Raw genomic sequence first — 23,963 nt, 5'->3', positions numbered from 1 at the left:
GGTTTGGGCAGCCATATCTTGGTATTCTGTAGGCCCCATCATCACCTTGAAAGGTAGAGTCACTGCCAATGGCTACCTACCCATTTTAGCTGATCATGTGCACCCCATGGTGCAGACATGGTTTCCCAAAGACAGACATTTTCCAAGACTATAATGCTCCGATTCACACAGCTGATGTTGTCAAATCATGGTTTGACGAGCCTGCAGACAAAGTCTTGCACCTTCCCTAGGCACCACAGTCCCCAAATCTCAATATCATAGTGCCACTATGGTCAAAATTTGGAGAACAAGTTTCTTGCTCGTTTTCCGCCTCTGGAAACATTATTTGTATGAAGAGTGGTGTCAGATTCCATTATCCACCATCCAAGACTTCGATTTGTCAATTTCCAGAAGAATTTAGACTGTCTTGGATGCCAAATGCTGTGCAACACCATATTAGGTAATGATTTTTGTTCTGTAACCTGGTGTTTCCATAATTTTGTCCAGCTCCTGTAGACGATATGCTCCTTCTAGCCAGTAAAGATAATCAACAACAGAGTTTTGAAGTACACTAGCTACAAATTAAATTGCAGAGGTGCTTTTTATTTGTTTTTAACAACAAGGGTATCACTTGTACAAAGTACAGCCCACTAAGCTTCACAGATGTGTGGTCCACTTCGGTCCAGCTGCTTACTCACTCATAGACTTGCCAATATCATCTCATTTAATAACCAGCCTGCCTGCTGAGTCGCAAAACAATAACAAAGAAACAAAATGTTGGCAAGGTTAGAATTGTTGCTGGTAAGTCCTGAACATTACTTGCCAAGTATATTCCTTAGCTCCTGGATGTGTCCGAACAGCATTTTAATTTTACTTTAACTGAACATAAAAAAAAAAAAAAATAATAATATATATATACACATACACACACAACAATCATAAAATTAGGACCACTGACGGGTAACGTGAATATTATTATTTTGGTACAACTCCACCTGAAAGTAGGTGGTGCAGACTCTGGACGTAGACACGCCCATAAAAATGTCATCACAGGGTGCTTGTAACAAGTGCAGTCCTTCTGCTCTGCTGCCTGGATCTCCCCTGTCACGGCACTGGGCAATGCAGTTCTGATTAATCAAAGCAACATTGCCCAGTACACAGAGAAAGTTCTGATAGTTGGAGCTGTCACAGAAAAGCAGTCTGGCAAATTTTATCAACATCATTGCTCAAAGGAAACAATGTTTCATTTTGTATCTGTTTATTCATCTATAGATCAAAAGGATGAAATTCAATCTGTAGATGAAGTCAGTTAAAGCAGAGCTCCATCCAAAAGGGGAAGTTCCGTTTTAATGCTTTGTCCACCGCTCCCCATTAAGAATTGGCAACTTTGGGAAACGGGTAACCAAATTTGACAGGTACCTGCTCCCACTTCCGATGTGATCGCTTATGCAATCGAAAGCGGAAGTTGTCCCTCCCTCCCGGTAGTCTTCTGGGACACGTGACAGGTCCCAGAAGACTACGTGGCCATTCACAAAGTGCATCAATTGTCGCGCATGTGCAGTGGGCACCCAGCCGTGAAACCGCAAGCTGGCACAGCCGGGTGCCCACTCTAAAGATGCCGGCGCCAGGGAGAGAAGACGGCCGGTGAAACCAGCCATGGTGAGGACACCGCTGAACTGGGGGACAAGTAAGTGGCTGTATTTTAACCGCCTCCCACCCGCCATATAGGACAATGACGGGCGCAAGGTAGTTGTCTCATTCTGGGAGGACGTCATATGGCGTCCTCCCATTCTAACCGTGCATGCGCAGCTCCAGGAGCGCACAGCGCGGCGATCGGCGGTGCGCTGTGTCCCTCTGACACAACGGATTACCGATCAACAGAAAGAGCCGAAGATGTCGGCTCAGTCATGTGATCAGCTGTGTCCAATCACAGCTGATCGCATGTAAATAGGGAAATGCCGGTTATCGGCATTTCTCTCCCCACGAGCTGTCACGCAGACAGGTCGTGAGGAGAGGAGAGCCGGTAATCAGCATTCCTCGGAGGGGACATGTACACAGATCATCAGGGCACTGATGATCAGTGTGCCCTGATGATCTGTGTAGCCCCAGCAGTGCCACCTGTCAGTGTCCATCAGTGCTAGCTGTCAGTGCTCATCCATGCCACCTGTCAGTGCCCATCAGTGTCACATCAATGCCACATTTCAGTGCCTACCAGTGCACATCAATGCCATATATCAGTGCCCATCTGAGCTGCCTTTCAGTGTCACCCATCAATGCCAGTCAGTGCCGCCTATCAGTGCTGCCAATCAGTGCCGCCTATCAGCGCCACCTAACAGTGCCAGTCAGTGCCATATATGAGTGCTGCCTTTCAATGCCCATCAGTGATGTCTGTCAATGCCCATCAGTACCACCTACCAGTGCCTCCTTATCAGTGCCACCTATCAGTGCCCATCACTGCAGCCTCATTAGCGCACATCAGTGAAGGAGAAAAATCACCAATTTACAAAATTTTAGAACAAAAACTAAGAAAAACATTTTTTTTCAAAATTTTCAGTGGTTTTTGGTTTGTTTAAGAGAAAAAAAACCCAGAGGTGATTAAATACCACCAAAATAAAGCTCTGTCTGTCACAAAAAAAAAAGATAAAAATTTCATATGGGTACAGTGTTGCATGACCATGCAATTGTCAAAGTGCAACAGCACTGAAAGCTGGAAACTGGCCTGGGCAGGAAGGGGGTATAAGTGCACTGTAGGCTAGTGGTTAAAAGTCAGCAGCTACAGTTTTTGTAGCTGCTTTTTTTTCAGCTGGAACTCCACTTTAAAGCAAACTCACAAGTTAAAAAAAACAGCTTTTGTTTTTTTAACTCATTCTTCTCCATTCAATATTAGTTTTATGATGATTTTATTTATTTCTATTTTTATTAACTAATCATATTAAAACTTTTTTGTATTTGTTTATTTTGTTCATTAATATTTTTAAACCTTTAACCACTTGCCCTCCTGAGGATTTACCCCCCTTCCTGACCAGGCCATTTTTTGCATTACAGTGCTGTGTTACTTTAACTGACAATTGCATGGTCATGAAACACTGCACCCAAATGAAATGTACATACTTTTTTTCCAAAGAATTGAGCTTCCCTTCAGTGGTATTCTTTATTTTGCGTGCAAGAAAAAAAGGCCGACAATTTTAAGAAAAAAAAAAAAGATATTTTTGCCAAAATGTATTCTGCTACATGTCTTTGCTAAAAAAAATATCCCAAAATGTATAAATTAATTGGTTTACGTGAAAGCTATAGCATTTACAAATGGTAGTATATATACTGAGGTTTTTATTTTTACTAGTAATGGTGGCGATCAGTGAGTTATAGCAGGACTGCATCGGACATTCTGACACTGCGGGGAACTGACTTGGTGTCGCGGACATCCCCAGTGACACCAATACAGTGATCAGTGCTAAAAAAAAAAAGCACTGACACTACTAATGGCACTGGGCAGGAAGGGGTTAACATGAGGGGCAATCAAAGGGTTAACTGTGTGCTGGGTGTTTTATACTATGGGGTGGTGTCTGTGTTCTTCACTGTAAGCACATTGCTTTGGATAGCTGTGCTGTGCCTGAGTTGACAGAGAGGAGAACTGTTAATAAACAAAACAGTTCTCCCTGACGGAGATCCTCGGTAATCACCGGCCGAGACCAAATGGTGGGTAGGCGCGCGCCCCCCCTACCCGGAAATGCAAAATCATATATATATGTGATTTTGCGCACCCATGCCGCCCTGTAGCAGTATTTCTGCTCTAGAGCAGTTGGGAAATGGTTAACATATATTTAGAAATTTCATATTAAAAAAAAACCAAAAACCGCAATATAGAAAAAAAAGCCCACTTTATAACACACAAAATAACTCTGCAATGCTTTGTACCAGAATTATAATTTTAGTGTCATTTTAAACAGGACAAATTACTAAATAAAATGTGCACTCTTTAAAATAACACTGCTATTTACACTTTTTATAGTAACATTCCCTCTTCTCATTGACTAAGACAGAAGTGGGAGCCATTGGCTCCCACTGCTATCAATCATAACCAGTGAGCCAATGAGAAAAGGGGGGGGGGTGGCGAGCCGGGGCTCTGTGTGTGAATGGACACATGGAGCAGCAGGTGCCCCCACTGCAAGCTTCTTGCTGTGGGGGCACTCGACAGGAGGGAGTGGCCAGGAGCGCCAGCGGGGGACCCGAGAAGAGGAGGATCCAGGCTGTTCTGTGCAAAACCATTGTAGAGCAGGTAAGTATGACATGTTTGTTATTTTTTCTTAACAAAAAACAAGCCTTTATAATCACTTTAAAGCGGTATTAAACCCCAAACCAAAAATGTAATATATTGCAGCTTAACAATCATAAGATGTGGTGGCTGCATTAGTTATATTTTAGGCCTTTTCCCTCCTATTTCACCTGGTGATCTGGCCACTAACACACTTGTTGTATTAGAGTGCCTCCACTCTGGATGAAGGAACACAGAGGACAGCAGCACTATTAAACTGGGAGAGGGGAGTGTTAAATGTACTAGAAGATTTCGGTACACTGACAAACTGAAAACTAAACAAAAGGAAGGTGCTGGCCTTGTGGAATATGAAGTGATTCACAATAAATAACTCCATAAACATATCATAAATAAAAATGCACATGTAGCCATAAAGTCCAGAAATCAATGTGAGTTCCCAATCACTGTCCATTAAAAAAAGAGTGCCAATTGCTCCTTTAGAATCCATTGAGCTCTGCCACGTGTGGATAAATGATGCACTCACCAGACCAATATAGTTAATTCAGAATACAAAGCTCAAACTTGGATCCAAACTCTCAAAGACCTTCAGACAATCTTCTCTTAGGAATCCCTAATGTTTCTCATTCACCGAATATAAACAATTAAGAAAGCCCAGAAGATAGAAGATGCATAGTGTAGTATGTTTATTAAACTTCAATGCATAAAAACTATAAGATGCACTTAAATGACCAAGTGACCAAAAAGACCCCAACATAAACAGCTCAGCCTTTACGCATTTCACGCATCCGCTGGAAGCCCTTAATGTGGAACTGCATCTGAAAACCACAAACTAAAAAGGCGATTTAATATATTTTTATTATTCAAAGCGAACTCTGCTATCCATCCATGGCTCCATGCTTTACTTTGCTGAGAAAATATTTAGAAAAACACCCCATGGCATTTCTGGCAATGGCCATCTTGCTTGAGGGCAGATTCATGTACTTCCTAGAATCCATCTGCCCTCAGCTCAGGGATAGGCTGAGTTAAGAACCCTCCCTCCTTTCCTGAAGACTCCTGGAATGTATGACAATTTGCCTAGGCATGGAACCAGGAAGTAACTGAAGAAATGAAAAAAAAAAAAAGTTTAATATACCTTCCTATTTACTATTGCTAGCTGGATAAGGATTAAACATAGTTAGTGTTGATTGAGAGGGTGATGTTCCGCTTTACAGGGGCAGCCAACGGCTCCTGCTGCTGCCTCTGTGTCCTTTGAGAAGAAGAACAAAGACCAGTGCCACTGAGGATGAGCACAGTGCTGGCTCAAGAGAGGACTCAAGGTAGGTATATGGGGGCGGTACTACCGCTGGGACATTTTCTGAAGTTAATGAGAATCTTCCCCCCCCCCCGGGAAACAAGTCAGCAGCTACAAATGCTGACTTTCAATATAAATACAATTGCCAGTCCGGGAATCCAGAACTGTCCTCAGCTGGGCTGGTTCTTTGATGGTCTATGGGCCCCTGGTGCCACCATGTTTAATGTAAGAAGCCAGCTGTGACTCCTTGCACTTCCATGGCTGGCTTTCCACTACACATGTGTGAGCCATACGCTGGGCTCTGTGAATGGACCCGTCGCCTCTTGGGACCTGTGATGCATCTAGGGGCGGACTGACCATTTGGAAACTCGGGCACTGCCCGAGGGCCCGGGGTCAGTAGGGGGCCCCATGAGATGCCCCTGGTACCTTTTTCATAGGCTTTTTTGAGTGTGGGCAAGGAGACAGGGGCCCCATGAGCTGTCAGTCCACCCCAGGAGGTTGTGAACAGGGACAATGGGGAAGGTGATTCCAGCGGACGTTAGAATGGGTACCTGCCAGATCTGGTACCAGCTCCCTAAAAAAAAAAAAGGGGGGCCCTAATGTACAAAAGGAGGGGAAGGATCAGCGGAGGTTTCCTCTTAAGGTGAGGTTCCGGTCTACCAAATGACGGTAAAATCCGTCCCAGCTTTAGTCGTGCTCTCAGAAACACATGAACTGAATGCCAGCCTCACTGAGACGTGTGTGCCGATCCGCAGAGAGACGTTCCCTCCTTCACCCTTACCAGAGAAGGAGATGACCGAATGAGCTTCCCATAAGAGCAGGGGAGCCCCATGGGCGTCTATTCGCCAGTCAGAGCCTGAGCCGTACTGCTGTGTCCGGGCCTCACCAGCAGAACATAACACCGTTCTCTGGCCCCGAGTCTCACATCTCAGGAAGAGGAAGCGGGGCAGTACAGGAGAAGAGGGACTCACCTCAGCTGCTCAGGCGTCTGCTCCTTCGCTCGGATCTTGTGTACAGCCGAATAAAAACGGAGGGCCCCACTTCCAAATACTAGCGGAAGGGAGAAGACTGAGGTACCCAGTAGACGTCACTTCCCCCGTACTGCGCAAGCGCCCCCCACCTGACCACTGGCCGGAGTTTCCACAACGTATGCGCAAAGGCGTGGCTACCCTAGAAGCACTATCGTCTACGCTCCTTTGGAGCATGCGCCCTGCATGTAGTTGTAAGTTGCGTAACTGATGGCATGTCGTGGTAAACAAACCCTACTCGGTAAAGAAAAACGCAGATATAGATAGCCTGTTGCTTTCCATAGGTTGTGCAACTACAGCGGACCAAGACTGGTCGATTATTTGGTTAAAATGCCTAATTATCAACGTTCTATTTACAGTGACAGACACTTTCTTGTTATAATGAAGTCGCCGTTTAATTAAAAACATAACGAATAACTCGGTGGCTACTCCAGCTTGTTTTGCCAGTAACCAAGATGGCGGCATCGGACATCAGGGTTTCCAATGGGTGAGAGATCGGGAGTTGCACTTCCGGGGTAGCCTGCCTACGTTTGCGTGCTCCCTGCCGGCGAGAGCGATGATGAAGGCACAGGAAGGAGCAGGCTCTCTCCTGCTCTTCATCACCCCCTTGTTGCTTCCACAGAGCTTCGCTTCTGAGCTCTCTGTGGTGACATGTGGCTCGGCGGTGAAGCTGCTCAATACCAAGCACAATGTCCGTCTTCACTCCCATGATGTCCGGTACGGCTCAGGTAAGAGGGTGGCGCGTCAGCAGTGCCTCGTCATGTCTGCATGGAGTATGTAGTGTCCATTCAGTAGTCTTCCTCATGGTCATTTGCATTGAGGCCATTCATTTATGAGTGCAGCTGACATCTACCTGAATGTGAATCCTGACCACAGATCTGATTTATTGCTTGTGTTCACTGAGCTACAGGACTGCACAGTTTACAATGAATTGCCATTACTGTACACCTAAAGCAAACTTGTTTTTCATTTTGGGTGGAATAAGCAGTATGACCCCTGTAAGATTTCTTTTTTGCCATTTGTGTCCCATTGCAGAGATTTCCCATAAACTTCCTGTCTCAGCCAAAACAGGAAGTGAGAGGAAATCCCTCCAAAATGAGGAACTTGCGGAGGTGTCACCAGAACTTTTGTTCTCATTGGAAGATATCCCCACTTTTCCTGTTCTGGGGACAGCCCCATATTTGTGGTGGGTTTTTTTTTCTTTGACTTTAACTTTCAATGGTAACAGGACAAATAGGGGGATCTTCCATTTCCTTTGGGTACTCCCACACTCCAAAAACACATTGGTAGGTTAATTGGCTCCTGTCTAAATTGTCCCTAGTATAGAATCTAAGCTCCATGGGGCAGGGACTGATGTGAATGTACAAGAAATATATATATACATACACACACTATATTGCCAAAAGTATTGGGACACCCCTCCAAATCATTGGATTCAGGTGCTCCATTCACCTCCATGGCCACAGGTGTATAAAATCAAGCATCTAGGCATGCAGACTGCTTCTACAAACATTTGTGAAAGAATGGGTCGCTCTCAGGAGCTCTGTGAATTCAAGCGTGGTACCGTGATAGGTTGCCACCTGTGCAATAAATCCATCCATGAAATTTCCTTGCTAATAAATATTCCACGGTCAACTGTTAGTGGTATTATAACAAAGTGGAAGCAACTGGGAACAACAGCAACTCAGCCACCAAGTGGTAGGCCACGGAAAATGACAGAGCGGGGTCAGTGCATGCTGAAGTGCACAGTGTGCAGATGTCACCAACTATCTGCAGAATCAATAGCTAAAGACCTCCAACATTCGTGTGGTCTTCAGATTCGCACAACAGTGCATAGAGAGCTTCATGGAATGGGTTTCCCTGGCCGAGCAGCTGCATCCAATCCTTACATCACCGAGTGCAATGCAAAGCGTCGGATGCAGTGGGGTAAGGCTTTGTTCACACCAATGCGTTTTTTTTTTGTGCTTTTTGTAGAAATGCACTACAGTCCATTTACCATGGTTTCCTATGGAACATGTTCACATCTATGCTTTATTGAGGTGCTTCGTTTTTGAAAAGGGTCAGGAACTTTTTTAAAGGCAAAAAGCAGCGTTTTTGCTACAATAGAGTTCAATTGAGAATCTTCTGAAATGCATGGTAGTGCATTTTTGCCACGCTTTGCATTTTTATTCTGCCCAGTAGAAAAAAAAATCCACTATTAAAGCAAAAACTAAAACTTGAACGAAACATGGTATAACGCATCAAAAGCGCATGTAGAAAAATGCTAAATGAACTGGAAAAGCACTGCAAAATGGACAAAAAGCAAACTGCATAGGTGTGAACGGAGCCTTAAGCACACCACTGCTGGACTCTAGAGCAGTGGAGACGGTGTTCTCTGGAGTGACGAATTACGCTTCTCTGTCTGGCAATCTGATGGATGTGTCTGGGTTTTGCAGTTGCCAGGAGAACAGTACTTGCCTGACTGCATTGTGCCAAGTGTAAAGTTTGATGGAGGGGGGATTATGGTGTGGGGTTGTTTTTCAGTGGTTGGCCCCTTATGCAGGCCATAGATGGGGAGAAAAACGGCAGATTTTCGGCCGATTAACGAACCATCGGTCGGTCTAAAAAACTTACCTGACCACCAATTATTACGAAAATCGGCCGATTAATGAGTAACCTATAACGGGAAATGATGTCATTTTGTGACCTTTGTGATCCTTTTTCGGAAAACGATCGTTCGTTTTTGACCATCAATGAGGATAAAGTCGGGCGTTTTTCGAAAATTTTCCAACATCACCGATAATCTGAAAGTCCAAAATACACGAAAAACGGCCGACAAAATCGTCCACTAACGATAAGATAATCGGCCGGTTTTATTTTCGGACGAAAAATCGGCCGTTTTTCTCCCCATCTATGGCCTGCATTAGTTCCAGTGAAGGGAACTCTTATGTGAGGCATCAGCATACCAAGACATGTTGGATAATTTCATGCTCCCAGCTTTGTGGGAACAGTTTGGGGATGGCCTCTTCCTGTTCCATCATGACTGCGCACCAATGCATAAAGCAAGGTCCATAAAGACATGGATGAGCGAATTTGGGGTGGAGGAACTTGACTGGCCTGCACAGAGTCCTGACCTCAACCCAATAGAACACCTTTGGGATGAATTAGAGCAGACACGGTGAGTCAGGCCTTCTCATCCGACATCAGTGCCTGACCTCACAAATGTGCTTCTAGAAGAATAGTCAAACATTCCCATAGACACACTCCTAAACCTTGTGGACAGCCTTCCCAGAAGAGTTGAAGGTGTCATAGCTGCCATAGGTGGGCCAACTCGATATTGTGTGTGTATATGTAATGTAATATTATTATATAGGAGCAACAGTTTGCGCAGCGCTTTACATTATGGAGGGAGACAGTACAGTAACAATACAGTTCAATACAAGAGGGATTAGAGGGCCCTGCTCCTTGGAGCTTACAATCTAGGAGGGAGGGGATAGCGGTACAAGAGGTAATTAGCTGTGGGGGATGGAGTGGTAGGAAGAGTAGAGGATTCCAGTATTAGCTGGGGTTGGGGTAGGCTTCCCTGAAGAGATGGGTTTTCAGAGTGCGCCTAAAAGTGAGCAGAGTAGGCAATAGCCTGATAGATTGGGGTAGGGAGTTCCAGAGGATGGGTGAAGCCCTTGAGAAATACTGGAGACGGGCATGGGAGGAGGAGACAAGGGAGCTAGAGAGTAGGAGGTCTTGCGAGGAGTGGAGAGTACGGCAGTGTTATGAACGGCTTTATACATCAGTGTTAGCGTTTTGAATTTTATCCGTTGGGAAATTAGAAGCCAGTGGAGGGATTGGCAGAGAGGGGTGGCAGATACAGAGGTTAGTAAGATGAATGAGTCTGGCAGCAGCATTCATGATTGACTAGAGAGGGGATAGCCTGCGATGAGGTAGGCCAGTGAGGAGGGAGTTACAGTAGTCAAGGCGTGATATAATAAGGGAGTGGATGAGTTGCTTAGTGGTTTCCGAGGTTAGGAACGGTCGTATTTTGGAGATGTTGCGGAGGTGAAGTCTACATGAGTTTCAGCGATTGGACCTGGGGCTGAAAGGACAGATTGGAGTCTAGGATTACACTTAGTACCCTGGCGTGAGGGGTGGTACTGATGAGTATGTTGTTGACCTTGATGGAGAAGTCAGGGGAGGGGGCACGGGCTGGAGGGAATACTAAGAGCTCAGTTTTGGAAAGATTGAGTTTGAGGAAGTGGAGTGACATCCAGTCTGATATGTCAGTAGGCTGGTGATGCGATTGGAGACTGAGGGGTAGAGCGATAGATTTGTGTGTCATCGGCATAGAGATGGTAGTTGAAGCCGTGGGAGTTTATCAATTGGCCAAGGGAGGAGATGTAGATGGAGAAGAGGAGGGGTCCGAGGACAGAACCTTGAGGGACTCCAACAGAGAGAGGGAGTGAAGAGGAGGAGGCAGCGTTATAGGTAACACTGACGGAGCGCTGCGATAGATAGAAGAACCAGGACGGAGCAGAGTCTCTGAGGCCAAGAGAGTGCAGTTTTTTGAGGAGGAGGGGGTGGTCAACCGTGTCAAAAGCCGCAAAGAGGTCAAGTAGTAGGAGTATAGTATAGTGGCCATTGGTTTTGGCGGTTAGTAGGTCATTGGTGAGCTTGAGTAGGGCAGTTTCGGTGGAGTGTAGGGGGCGGAAGCTGGACTGTATATGGTCGAGAAGGTTGTTGTCGGTGAGATGGGAGCTCAGGCGATTGTAGACTAAGCGTTCTAGGAGTTTAGAGGTAAATGGCAGTAGGAAAATGGGTCTTAAGTTGTTCAGGTCGGTGGGGTCCAGGGAGGGTTTCTTAAGTATGGGAGTGATGTGCGTGTGCTAGAGGGGAGGGGAAGGTACCGGTGGAGAGGGAAAGATTTCAGATGTGAGGGAGCATAGGATGGAAGAGGAGGGGGACCGCAGGAGTTGTGGGGGGACAGGGTCCAGGGGGCAGGTGGTGAGGCGGGCATCGGAGAAAATCTTAGTGACCTCTTCGGTGGTAGTGAGGTCAAGGGAGCAAAGTGTTGAGGGGGTTGAGTGAGGAGTGCTAAGTGGGGTGGGTGTCTGAGCAGTGGCGAAGTCCCTACGAATTGTGTCAATCTTGTTTTTGACGTGGTTAGCAATCTCATGGGCGGTGAGGTACTGGGTGGAGGCGGAGAAAGTAGAGAGTTAAAATATACAAACACACACTGTACATGTATGTATATGTGTGTGTATAGATATATATGTGTGTATGTGTATATGTATGTGTGTGTGTGTGTGTGTGTATATATATATATATGTGTGTGTGTGTGTGTGTTTGTGTGTCTGCATTAAATTGGCAGTGCTATATACAGTGGTTATAAAAAGTCTACACAGCCCTGTTAAAATGTCAGGTTTCTGTTATGTAAAAAAATGAGACAAAGATAAACAATTTCAAGACTTTTTCCACCTTTTTAATGTGACCTATAAACTGTACAGCTGAGTTGAACAACAAACTGAAATCTTTTATGTGGAGAGAAGTAAAAATAAAAAACTAAAATATGGTTGCATAAGTGTGCACACCCTTAAACTAATACTTTGTTGAAGCACTTTTTGATTTTTTTACAGCACTCGGCCTTTTTGGGTATGAGTCTATCAGCATGGCACATCTTGACTTGGCAATATTTGCCTACTCTTCCTTGCACAAACACTTCAAATCTGTCAGATTGCAAGGGCATCTCCTGTGCACAGCCCTCTTTAGATCACCCTGCAGATTGTCGATCAGATTAAGGTCTGGCCTCTGGCTGGGCCATTCCAAAACTTTAATCTTCTTCTGGTGAAGCCATTGCTTTGTTGATTTGAATGTATGCTTTGGGTTGTTGTCATGCTGAAAGATGAAGTTCCTCTTCATGTTCAGTTTTCTAGCAGAAGCCTGAAGGTTTAGTGCCAATATTGACTGGTATTTGGAACTGTTCATAATTCCCTCTACCTTGACTATGCCCCAGTTCCAGCTCAATAAAAACAGCCCAAAGCATGATGCTGTCACCACCATGCTTCACTGTGGGTATGGTGTTCTTTTGATGATGTGCAAAGTTGTTTTTGCGCCAAACATATCTTTTGGAATGATGGCCAAAAATTTCAACATTGGTTACATCAGACCATAACACATTTTCCCACATGCTTTTGGGAGATTTCAGATGTGTTTTTGACGGGCTTGGATGTTTTTCTTTGTAAGATACAGCTTCAAACTTGTCACTCTACCCCATAGCCCAGACATATGAAGAATACGGGAGATTGTTGTCACATGTAGCACACAGCCAGTGCTTGCCAGATATTCCTGCTGCTCCTTTAATGTTGCTGTAAGCCTCTTGGCAGCCTCCTAGACCGTTTTTTTTTTTTTTTTCTTCTCGTCTTTTCATCAATTTTGGAGGGACGTCCAGTTCTTGGTAAGGTCGCTGTTGCGCCATGTTTTCTCCACTTGATGACTGTTTGCACTTCCATGGTATATCTAATGCCTTGTAGATTCTTTTGTACCCTTCTCCTGACTGATACTTTTTAACAGTGAGATCCCTCTGATGCTTTGGAAGCTCTCTGCAGACCATGGCTTTTGCTGTAGGATGCGACTAAGAAAATGTCAGGAAAGACCTACTAGAACAGCTGAATAAGTGCACACTTATGCAACCACATTATTTTAGTTTGTTTACTCCTCCCCACAAAAGATTTCTGTTTTTTTTTTTTGTAATTGAGTTGTACAGTTTATAGGTCACATTAAAGGTGGAAAAAGTTCTGAAATGATTTCTTTGTCTCATTCTTTTACATCACAGAAACCTGACATTTTAACAAGGGTGTGTAGACTTTTTATATCCAGTGTGTGTGTGTGTGTGTGTGTGTGTGTGTGTGTGTGTATATTTAATTTTTTTTTTTTTTACCATTACTGTATTATGTTTGACTTTTTAATTTTAAGATCCTAAATTTAGATGAATATAAATTTTTAAAAATACAATCCAGTAATGTAAAATAACATTTATTGAAAGCAACACTCACAATTTAGACAGAAAATAAAATGAAAAACATACAGTGCCTTGAAAGTATTCGTACCCCTTGAAATTTTCCACATTTTGTCATATTACAACCAAAAACGTAAATGTATTTTATTGGGATTTTGTGATAGACCAGCACAAAGTGGCACATAATTGTCAAGTGGAAGAAAATGATTACCGTATTTGCCGGCATATAAGACGACTGGGCGTATAAGACGACCCCCAACATTTCCACTCAAAATATAGAGTTTGTTATATACTCGCCGTATAAGACTACCCCCTCTTCCGCACACCTTCCACACACCAAATAAAACGTAAAAGAACATCAGATTTGATTTCAACATCTTAATTTATATTCGCAGTATACCCCTGTGTGCATTTATTGTTACCGGTTTCACATGAGTGCCATTAGTATTAGTGCCACTACAGTACCTGTCATTGTCACCATTGTACGCGACCGCAGCGCCTCCGGCCAGTCCCTGCATCTCCCTGTAATTGGCACTAGTGCGCATGTGCGAGCTCTGCATAGACAAGGGGCGGGCCGGAGCGCCGCTGCTTCCCGCCGAGCAGAAAAGGCTGGCACCCCTGTATCGCTGCTGATGCTCGCCGCAGCCACGCTGATGACCCGCTGCGGCCGCACTGGATGATATGTAGAATGAGGTGGGCGGGCGGGCATCGGGAGGCCACTATGGCAGCTATATCTATCCCAACTGAAGTGCACCCGGCGTATAAGAGACCCCCCCACTTGGAGGCATGTTTTTCAGGGCAAAAAAGTCGTCTTATACGCCGGCAAATACGGTACTTGTTTTAAAAATTGTTTACAAATATCTGAAAAGTGTGGCATGCATTTGTATTCAGCCCCCTTTTATGCAGATACCCCGAACTAAAATCTAGTGGAACCAATTGCCTTCAGAGGTCACCTATTTAGTAGGTCCACCTGTGTGTAATTCTCAATTTAATCTCCATATAAATACTGCTGTTCTGTGAAGCCCTTGGAGGTTTGTTAGAGAACGTTAGTGAACAAACAGCATCGTGAAGGCCAAGGAACACACCAGACAGGTCAGAGATAAAGTTGTGGAGATGTTTAAAGCCGGGTTAGGTATAAAAAATATCCCAAGCTTTGAACATCTCACAGAGCACTGTTCAATCCATCATCTGAAAATGGAAAGAGTATGGCACAACTGCAAACCTATTAAGACATGGCCGTCCACCTAAACTGACAGAGAAACTATTCTACATTCCTTACTTTCCAGCTTCTCTGCTCCTCCCCTGAAAGAAGCCCAATTTGTGGGCTGTGCTGACTTTGAGCTTAAGTAGAGATCACTTGTCACTGCCCTGTCAGGAGTACTATCAGGTCCACTCTTCTACCCCCTCTGTCTTTTCAAGCAGGCGGCCGTGCCACACAGCATCATTGGTTGTCGGGATGCAGGTGGGCGAAACAGGCAGCTTCATAGGTTATTAGGGTTCAAACAGCTGAGCCACTTGTACCATGGAACCACATGACACCGTGCAGCCTGGCCATCTGCATGCTAGAAAGCATTGATGCTGTAAGGCCTGGTCGCCTGCGTACTAGCAACCAATAATACTGTAAGGCCAGCCACCAGTCATGCTGTGCAGCCCAGCCTTCTGCATCCTAGCAACCAATGATGCTAGATGCGTGGTCACAGTGATGAATGAAGAGGGGTGTGCTGTTAACCAGATATCTTAGGAACAACACCATGTAGAAAGGGCTATATGCACCCTGTCACTGGTTGGACAGGAACAAGCTTTTAAATGCTTGGTCACTTTTTTTAATGTGAAGACCCTCAAATGAGTCTTTTTGTATTAATATATTTAGTGAAATTAAAGAACCTGGTTGTAAAGCAGAAGTGTGATCTTTACACAGCCATATTTAATGTTTTAAGCACTTGAGCTGCGGAAGATTTAATCCCCTTCATGACCAGGCCACTCATTACCCGTATCAATGGCACCTGTTTGAACTTGTTATCAGTATAAAAGTTACCTGTCCACAACCTCAAACAGTCACTCCAAACTCCACTATGGTGAGGACCGAAGAGCTGCCAAAGGACACCAGAAACAAAATTGTAGACCTGTACCAGGCTGGGAAGACTGAATCTGCAATAGGCAAGCAGCTTGGTGTGAACAAATCAACTGTGGGAGCAATAATTAGAAAATGGAAGACATACAAGACCACTGATCATCTGTATTTCTGCACCTGTATTTCCACCCATAGTTTCTATTTAATAGTTTTGCTAATTGATGTTGGTTTATCATGATTTCCCATCATTGTTGACCATTGGTGAGGATTTATATTTTCATGAAACTTGAGGACAAGAGGGGCTTTTAACTTTTTTGGTTTGGACTTCCTGTTGCGTGGAGCCAGTCATCTCTCGGGTAGCTGTCCTGGAAATACAATTACTGTGATTTTGATGCTCCCCAAGTCACTTTTTTTCCTGCAGTTAGATTTTGCTTTAGTCACATTTACATGTCTTTTACATGCATTTAGCTGTGTATAGTGTCTAATCAGGTCCTGGACAAACCAAATTCTATTTTCTCTAAACAAAGGCAGGTAAACACACACTTTGACACCATTGAAAAATCTTTCCATGCAATAATAGGTGTTAAGAAATGTCCTCGGCATATAAATGCAAGTTTGACAGTTTAGTAGGAACGGAATAGGATAGTAGGAAATATAAACCACCGGTGAAGTGGGTGTATAAGTTGCAGGGACCTTTTTTTGGCTAAATCTTTTATCTTAATTGTACAGGACACAGACCTTGTACTCATAATTCGTGTGATATATGCTGGCTATCTTCAGGTGATTGCACACTTCCTAGGGCCACCCCTAGAGCATATTCTATACCCCACCTTTTCAGTGAGACCAAACATTTTGCTAGTGTCCTTTGTTGATGGACCTCTTCTGGATATATATTTTACTTTTTAAACAATTTTAAACAACCTTGAGGAAGTCACATGACTGGAGATGAAATGCGTCACCAGCAGAGTCTGTGACTTCATCACACTGGACAGGAAGTGATGTGCTACAGCCTCGTATAGTGCGATTCTGATATCTTGATATTTTTTAAGGGGGCAATGTGATTAAACCCTAGCAAGCTGTGTATCTATGTGAACAGAATTTAGTGCACTACAAAATGTGAGTATTCTTTAGTATTTTAAATAAAATTTGAGGTTTTTAAATGGTAAAGCACTCTGATGGCCTTTTTATAATCTTCTGTGAGTTAAATCTGAAAGCTGAAGAGTGGTGATCCCTTAACTGATTTTCCATGTGTGGTGGAGTGTTGGAGAATCTGGAGATAATTAAAGGATAAGTTCACCTTTCATAACATGTTACATGTTACACCCATGCTCAGGTTGCAGCATGTTATGAAAGGACCTAGCCCCTGATCCCCTCGTTGTGACAGCTAGCAGGGGATCTCTTCCCCCCGCTAGCTGTCACAATTTTTTAATAAACCATGCCTGTGCGGTGCCCAGCCGCGTCACTCATTTTCATCACTCAAGTTTCGTCAGCCTTTGTGGCGGTCGGCTTGTAGTTCTGAGTGAACTACCACAGTGTTGTTGAGCGCTGTGGTAGTTCATTGATTTTTCCTGTCCGTGTAAAATTGCTTGCTCATACAATGAAGGATGACATTTGTTTGCTATTTTGTTGCCCACCCCTCAGTTTATTGCTAGGTATGACCTATGGTCTATCAACACAAGTCCTGCATTCTGTAATTAAACATAATAGCAATTTTGATTTGCCTGTAAATCGTATTTTGGTGTACAGGACACAGGCCCCTCTTCTCTGTGTTGTGCTTATACTTTACTGCTTGCTGACAAACTGGAGCCTCATGGCCTAGGTGGGGTTATATGAGTACACTGTAGGGGTGCTATGAGTACAAGTCCTGGGTCTTGTACTGTACTCAAAAATGGGGAAATCACAGGTATGTCAAAATTCTTATATTTTTAATTTGATAAGGTCATGTTAAGAGAAACAGTGATTGCTTGCTAGAAAGGAAAATATTTGATTGTGAGACCTCAAATTATGTCTTATTTAGAGTCCTCATCCTTACCTCTACCATACCTTTTCACATTTATATTAGAAAGTTTCACTGTTCTTAAAAATTTGGTTAGCATGCTAGACAACTTAAAATAGTGACGTACCAGTGTTTTAATAATCATTTATAATGTCCCTTTAGGCAGTGGTCAGCAGTCAGTGACTGGAGTTACTGCTGCAGATGATGGCAATAGTTACTGGAGAATCCGTGGAAAAACCTCCACAGTTTGTGAGAGAGGAAGACTAATAAAATGTGGACAGTCTATCCGTCTTACACATGTCAATACTGGGCGCAACCTCCACAGTCATCACTTCACCTCTCCATTGTCAGGAAACCAGGTAAGCTGCATTAATGTCTGATATAGAGGTTGATTGGCTATATTATTTGTTTATCCCTAGCTTAAGTTTATCTATACTACTTAGAATTTCAGATCTCCCTTTAAAGGAAAAGTTCACCTTTTGACTAAAAATAATAAATGCCCATTTTTTTTTTTTTTGCAGGTAACAAAATGTGCATTTATTATTTTTGGTTGCAGGAGTCTGTAAACATTGCACCACCAATCAGCATTTCACTGGTGCCATACGGGTCTCCTGCAGACCTGTCAGTATATCTGCCTGCTTTTACAATGACTCAATGCACTACCGTGGCTCTTCACAGCGCCGCGGTAGTTCATTCAGAACTAAAAGCCAACAAGTGCTATGGCTGTCGGGACTTGTAGTTAATTCATTTACAGTACGCTGCGAATGAATGATGCTGCTGTTTTTAAAAAGCAACAGCTAATACAGGGAACTTCTCCTCATGATTCTGTCACAAGGAAGTGGTGGTGGGGGGATCGGGCTGTGGCTGCAGCTTTGGGAACATGTTCCACCCTAAAAATGGATGTAACATGTTCCCAAAGGTGAACTTCTCCTTTAAATGATACTTCCAAAATTGTATAAACTATTTCATTAAGTATATAGCAGGCTGAAAATCGATGTAATTGAACCATTTTTGCCTATAAGAAGGGGTGGGCTCCCTCCAGGCATACATGCCCTTGATCGATCTATCTATTATATATGTGCTCCTACTATGGAGGCTCTCAAAATTTAAAGAGGTAGGACTGCAGTACACTGGGATGCCATGAATGGCCTCTGCAACGTATGCATATATTTGCAAATGTGTGCAAACTAAACCCCTGGTTTTAATGTGGTTTGTTAGACAGGACAGCTTAGTTGGTTGCAGTCTGGCTGGTAAATGAGCCTGGAATTTTTCTTTGTCATTGTTTAAGTATTATTATGGATATAACTATGTCTTGTTAAGTAAAGTTATTTTAAAAAATGGCTATGATTCATGGTAAATTGAGACTGTTACTTTGTGCGTTAACCCTGGTTATGTATTTACTATTCACATAAAGAATTCTTATGAAATGTGAGTCTTTCAAGGTACCATCCTATTTTATTGTAAAAGTAGAATACAGGAAGAAAAATATAGTTTTATATTCTCCTTAGTTTGAAATAAAGAATATATTTGAATGTGGAAGGTTTTGAAAAGCATTGAAAGGGTTCTATCATAATGGAGGCTATGGGTGACTTAATAAACAACTACTTAGCATTTGGCTTCCCTCTTCCTCTCTCAGCCTGGAAGTGTTTACCTTTCAGTTAAAGAACACACATAATGTGCACAGTACCCCCAGAGGCTGAAGAATGACTGACTGGTCTGTACAGGCTAAACCGGGAAGCAGAGAGCCAATAAACTCCATGCTCCGTTTCTTTTCCTCTCTGCATGTCTCTGTAAAGATGACAATGGGGTACAAGGGTGGGATATGCAGTGGCAGAGTTCCCGGGTGCAAGGAGAGAGCTTGCTGGCAGAGAGGTGCAGATTTTGGATAGTTGTAATACAGTGCAAGGGGTGTTGGGAGGTTTAACGTCGGCGGTGCTGAGTGTCAGGGAGGCTCAGAGTCAGAAATGCAGGGGGTGCTGGGTGGCAGGAAGTTGCGATGTCAGGGTGCAGAATGCCAAGAGTACTGGGTTATTCATAATATCATATTGGTTATGGGAGAATTCCTGTGCTGTGGGCTGACTGCTGGTATTTGTGCTGTCACTAATTGCCACATCTACCCGGGGTGGGGTGTGGGGGGGGGGTGTAGATTTTAAAGGATAACCTGCACCAGAACCTAGCAAATGCACAGTAGTGAAGTTAATATTGTGTTACCACTACACGTGGGCGGTAGCATCAACATTTAAAGTGTTACTAAACTCACAACAGTAAAATCAGTCTGTATATGCAGTACAGCATGCTTGTTATACTAACTGTAGAGCCTAAGGGGTTAATCCTCTGCATTGTGTAAAAAGGCTGTTTGATCCTGACTTTTCTGCCCCTCCCCTTGTTCAAATGTCCACCCTGATAAGACAGACTGCACCTGAAGCCCTTCTGCACATGCTCAGTTTAGTGTGTATGGCTAGAGAGGTTTTTGTTCTCTTGTGAGAGTGCATGTGATCAGCACTGTCCAGACAGAGGTCAGGGGTTTTGCATCCTCCTAGAGCTGAAAGACAACTCCTACAAGTTTTAACCAGTGCTCAGCTGAAGTCACAAGACTGCACTAACTGCTGATGAGAAAAGGTATTTAGCAGTTTATATTTACTATAATAATTGCATTTCCATGTTCTGTGTACAGTGGGAGACAAGATATAGTGAATACAGGGTCCTGGGTTTAGTAACACTTTTTAAACGTAGACGTCACAGGGACCGGAACACAGAAGCCGGATGCCGGCATCGGCCGGAGGAGATGGCTGGGGACGCTGCAGGGGACACATCGCAGGAGCGAAGGAAAAGGTAAGTGCTGCAGGGACCCCCTGAGCAACGCCGCATGGTAAGCCCGAGTGTAGCTCGGGGTTACCGCTCTTGGTATAGAAATTTTACCCCGAGCTACACTCGGGATTACCGCTAAGGAGGTTAATAAAACTGACCACAAGTCAGATTTTAAGAAAGCCCTGCTGTCTAGACTACCTTTTTCCCAGGGAAGGTGATTCCCCCCCCCCCCCCCCACCTGAGCTATCCCCACAGTGTATACGAGCGTTACTAGAGAACATTACTTTCTGCCAGCAAGATGCATATACAGCATCAGTAAATTATTACGGTTGTGTGCAAGAGGCCTTGGAGGGTTCTTCATGTTGATTATTCTGCTAAATGTGTGTTCCTTTCTCTGCAGGAAGTCAGTGCATTTGGAGAGGATGGAGAAGGAGACATCTTAGATGACTGGACTATACTATGCAATGGAGAATACTGGCAGCGGGATGAAGAGGTGCGGTTAAAACACGTGTCAACCAACGTATTGCTGTCTGTCACAGGGGAACAGTATGGTCGTCCTATAAATGGTCAGAGAGAAGTGCATGGCATGATGTATGCAAGTCAGCACAACTACTGGAAAGTAATGGAAGGCATCTTCATGAAACCGAGTGAGCCTCCAAGGACAGACTACATACACTCTGAGTTATGACAGCCCCAACAAAGACTTTCTAAAGTCCTCCAGTCCTCTTTCCTAACCGCACAGTGTTGATCTCTGTAGAGGTTTTTTAGAAAATCTGTAAAGCTCAGAGATTTTAGCAATGAATTCAGGGGCACTGTTTGAATGGTGCAGCCTTATGTCGGTATTGTTATTATATGATATTTTATTGTTAGGGCAGCATGGGGCTGTGCTGTTTCATAGTATGGCCATACATCAGCAGAACAAATTATTCAAATTCTTGGAAGTAAGTGGATTTAAATACAAAGGGTTAAAATTGTGATTCCGTTTGTTATTGCCAGTTAGGCAACTTTTGTTATTGCCTTACTGAGTTCCTGTATTATGTTTTTACTGACAGACAACTTTAAAATATGGCAAGTTCATAGTAATGCCAAAGGCTACCAATTGTTGTTGTGTTTTTTTTTCCCAATTTATTTTCTTCTTTCATAGCTATTAATAATAATAATGTACTGTATGTACCTTCGCCGTATTCCCTGGTGCTGTACAAAGTAAGGGCTTGTGTATGCTTTGGCATTTAAAGTCTCTGCCAAGGCAAAAATTAAAAAAAAAAAAAAATCTTTACTACATTCCTGAAATTCATCCCCCTTATGTTGTGTTGCAGAAAAAAAAACTGTTGATGTGCCAGAAATACTGTGCTTCTACCTTTTTTGTCTTTGAAGTGACAACACAGCTTTGAATTCCTAAGTACATGCTGTCAGCCCTGTCTACTTCATTTCTAATGCATTAAAAAGGACACAGACCTCCTCCCATCTCAGTATAAGAGAGTAAATGATAGAACATATTTGTTAGGGTTTATATATACTTTAGGTGTCCTATCGCACCTGGGCTGAAAGCCTGCTAACAGGTTGATGGCACTCACATTACGTTTTTCTTTTTGTTTTACCTTGTGATCCTACCAGTAACACATTTTCTGTCTTAAGGTATCTCCACACCACTGGATGGAGGAGCAACAGAAATACCTTTTGGACAATAGCATTTTCAATCAGGGGAGAAGGTAGTGTTAGACTAACTAGTAGATTTAGATGGACATGACTAACAAATTAAAGCCAAACTCCAGCTAACACTTTTAAAGCAGTTACAGCAACAATTTTTATAATATTCTGTTTATTACAATACTGATAATAAACCATGGATTACGGTGACTTTGCTAGCGTTTATTTGGAGTGTACCCATATAAATCCTGTATAATAATAATCCCATCCACTTAGTGAGGCTTGTGCTGCCTAGCAGTTTCCAGATTGGTTACCATTGGTGTGTACTTTGGGGACTGTACTTATATCCCACTCTGTAGGACCGGCCTATAATTTTTTGCTTCGGGCACTGGATCCTGCGTTAGGTGGCCATCTTGAAACAAAGTTCGACATGAAGTTAGGTTGCTAGACAAGCCCAGTGCCATGGTCCATTTCTATGGTTCCCAGACTCTGAAGACCCTTTTGGGGGTTTGCCCAACATTACAGGTGAGGACTGATTCCTTATTCTAGGCCAGCAGCATTTATAGGGTAAGACAGGGTTTCCCTGTACATGGACGTAAGTTCCTAGCTGTGCAACAACCCTGTCTGCTGGTCATAACACATTATGTGGTTTAGTGGGCAGAGAACTGAATGTTGTTCATTTTTTTTGGCACCCCGGCCATTTTATCTATAATGCTTCAGCAAACTTTTTTTTTTTTTTGACCGTTTTTCCCCTCCTGCTTGAACTTCAACTAAGAAGGGTGAGGTAGCTGCATCATGCCTACCAAATGACGTGTTTCCATCCTCTTATACCAAAAATGCATACAGTATGTTGCTGAATTCCAGCAGCTGTCTTCTACAGAGACACAGCCATAGGAACTCGGTCAGCTCCTGGGTTATAGCAACTCCTTCTCTGGACACACAAAACACCATCTGTTCTGCACTCCAAAACCATGGGATCCCCACAGAAGCAATTGTTTAGCACAAGTGCAAGGAAGCTGAGACAAAAGGATCTTAATGCACTGCACTCTCTAGACACAGTGCAGCTTGGATTTGAGCCTGCATGAGTTCCCCCCCATAGCACGTTTGCGTTTCAGCAGTGGGGAAACCCAGAAGTGGAGGATCTGGGCTGCTCTGTACAAAAACCTTGCATAGAGCTGATAAGTATAACATGTTTGTTGTTTAAAAGAAAAATTACTTGAACCATTACAATCCCTAGGGGTGGCTAGGAGTATTGTTTAACATAATTAACCTAGTCTGTACTGTGCTGACAGATCTGTTACTAATAGTAAACTAGATTTGTACCCTAGCTTAACAAAAGGTTAAAGATCTCAAGGCTTGGGTGCTGCATTGTATGGTAATGCACTGTATTCCCATTAACACCCCAACCCCAATTATAAGGGAAACATTAAGTGAAAAAGGTAAACTAATGCAAACACAACACCTAAGGACTGGTAAACTGCAGTATGTTTGTTCTTTGGGTTTAGAGATGAATTTATAAATTACCTGCATGTGAACACCATCACCTACCCTTTAACTCTCCTGGCGGTATTCCTGAGTGTAGCTCGGGGTTAACTTTCAGTACCAGAAGCAGTAACCTTGAGCTACACTCGGGATTACTCTGCAGCGTTGCTCAGGGATCCCTCCAGCACTTACTTTGTCCTGCGCTCCCGCAGTGTCCCCCCTGCAGCGTCCCCGGCCATCTCCTCTGGCCGACGCCGGCATCCGGTTTCTGGGTTCTGTTACCTGCGAGTGTCGGGACGTACGTGGGGACAGAACCGGCGGCAAATGAAAAAATGTGGTTCACTCAATACACTAAAATCTGATAGTATTACATTACTGTATCAAACCATTTCACATACATTTT

At 43.6% G+C, this 23,963-nt stretch overlaps 2 protein-coding genes across 2 annotated transcripts in view; one reads left to right on the top strand and one right to left on the bottom strand.

Moving 5' to 3' along the window:
* Positions 1–6,658, bottom strand: part of SUPT6H (SPT6 homolog, histone chaperone and transcription elongation factor) — a 78,871-nt gene extending 72,213 nt beyond the window's left edge. The window contains exon 1 of the mRNA XM_089693624.1: positions 6,515–6,658. The gene's annotated coding sequence lies outside the window, so the exon portion shown is untranslated. The remainder of the gene's footprint in view (positions 1–6,514) is intronic.
* A 429-nt stretch (positions 6,659–7,087) lies between these two features.
* On the top strand, positions 7,088–22,288 carry SDF2 (stromal cell derived factor 2). Its single transcript, XM_089693625.1, has 3 exons — positions 7,088–7,299; positions 17,786–17,982; positions 20,832–22,288. Exons 1-3 carry the CDS (start codon positions 7,128–7,130, stop codon positions 21,117–21,119), a joined length of 657 nt encoding a protein of 218 aa, XP_089549751.1. The 5' UTR covers positions 7,088–7,127; the 3' UTR covers positions 21,120–22,288.
* Positions 22,289–23,963: the final 1,675 nt, after the last annotated feature.

The sequence above is a fragment of the Staurois parvus genome, unplaced genomic scaffold (genome assembly GCF_062004578.1).
Source record: "Staurois parvus isolate SC_StPar_1 unplaced genomic scaffold, SC_StPar_1.0 ptg000635l, whole genome shotgun sequence".
Lineage (NCBI taxonomy): Eukaryota > Metazoa > Chordata > Amphibia > Anura > Ranidae > Staurois > Staurois parvus.
Note: the sequence above shows the minus strand (reverse complement) of the source record. Positions and strands in the feature narration are given on the sequence as shown.

What these genes read in the sequence shown, in the direction of transcription:
- SDF2 (XM_089693625.1), top strand. Translation starts at nt 7,128, where the DNA reads ATGATGAAGGCACAGGAAGGAGCAGGCTCTCTCCTGCTCTTCATCACC. An exon ending in TGATGTCCGGTACGGCTCAG is followed by an intron (nt 7,300 to 17,785) that starts GTAAGAGGGTGG and finishes ATGTCCCTTTAG; the next exon opens with GCAGTGGTCAGCAGTCAGTG. An exon ending in CTCCATTGTCAGGAAACCAG is followed by an intron (nt 17,983 to 20,831) that starts GTAAGCTGCATT and finishes CTTTCTCTGCAG; the next exon opens with GAAGTCAGTGCATTTGGAGA.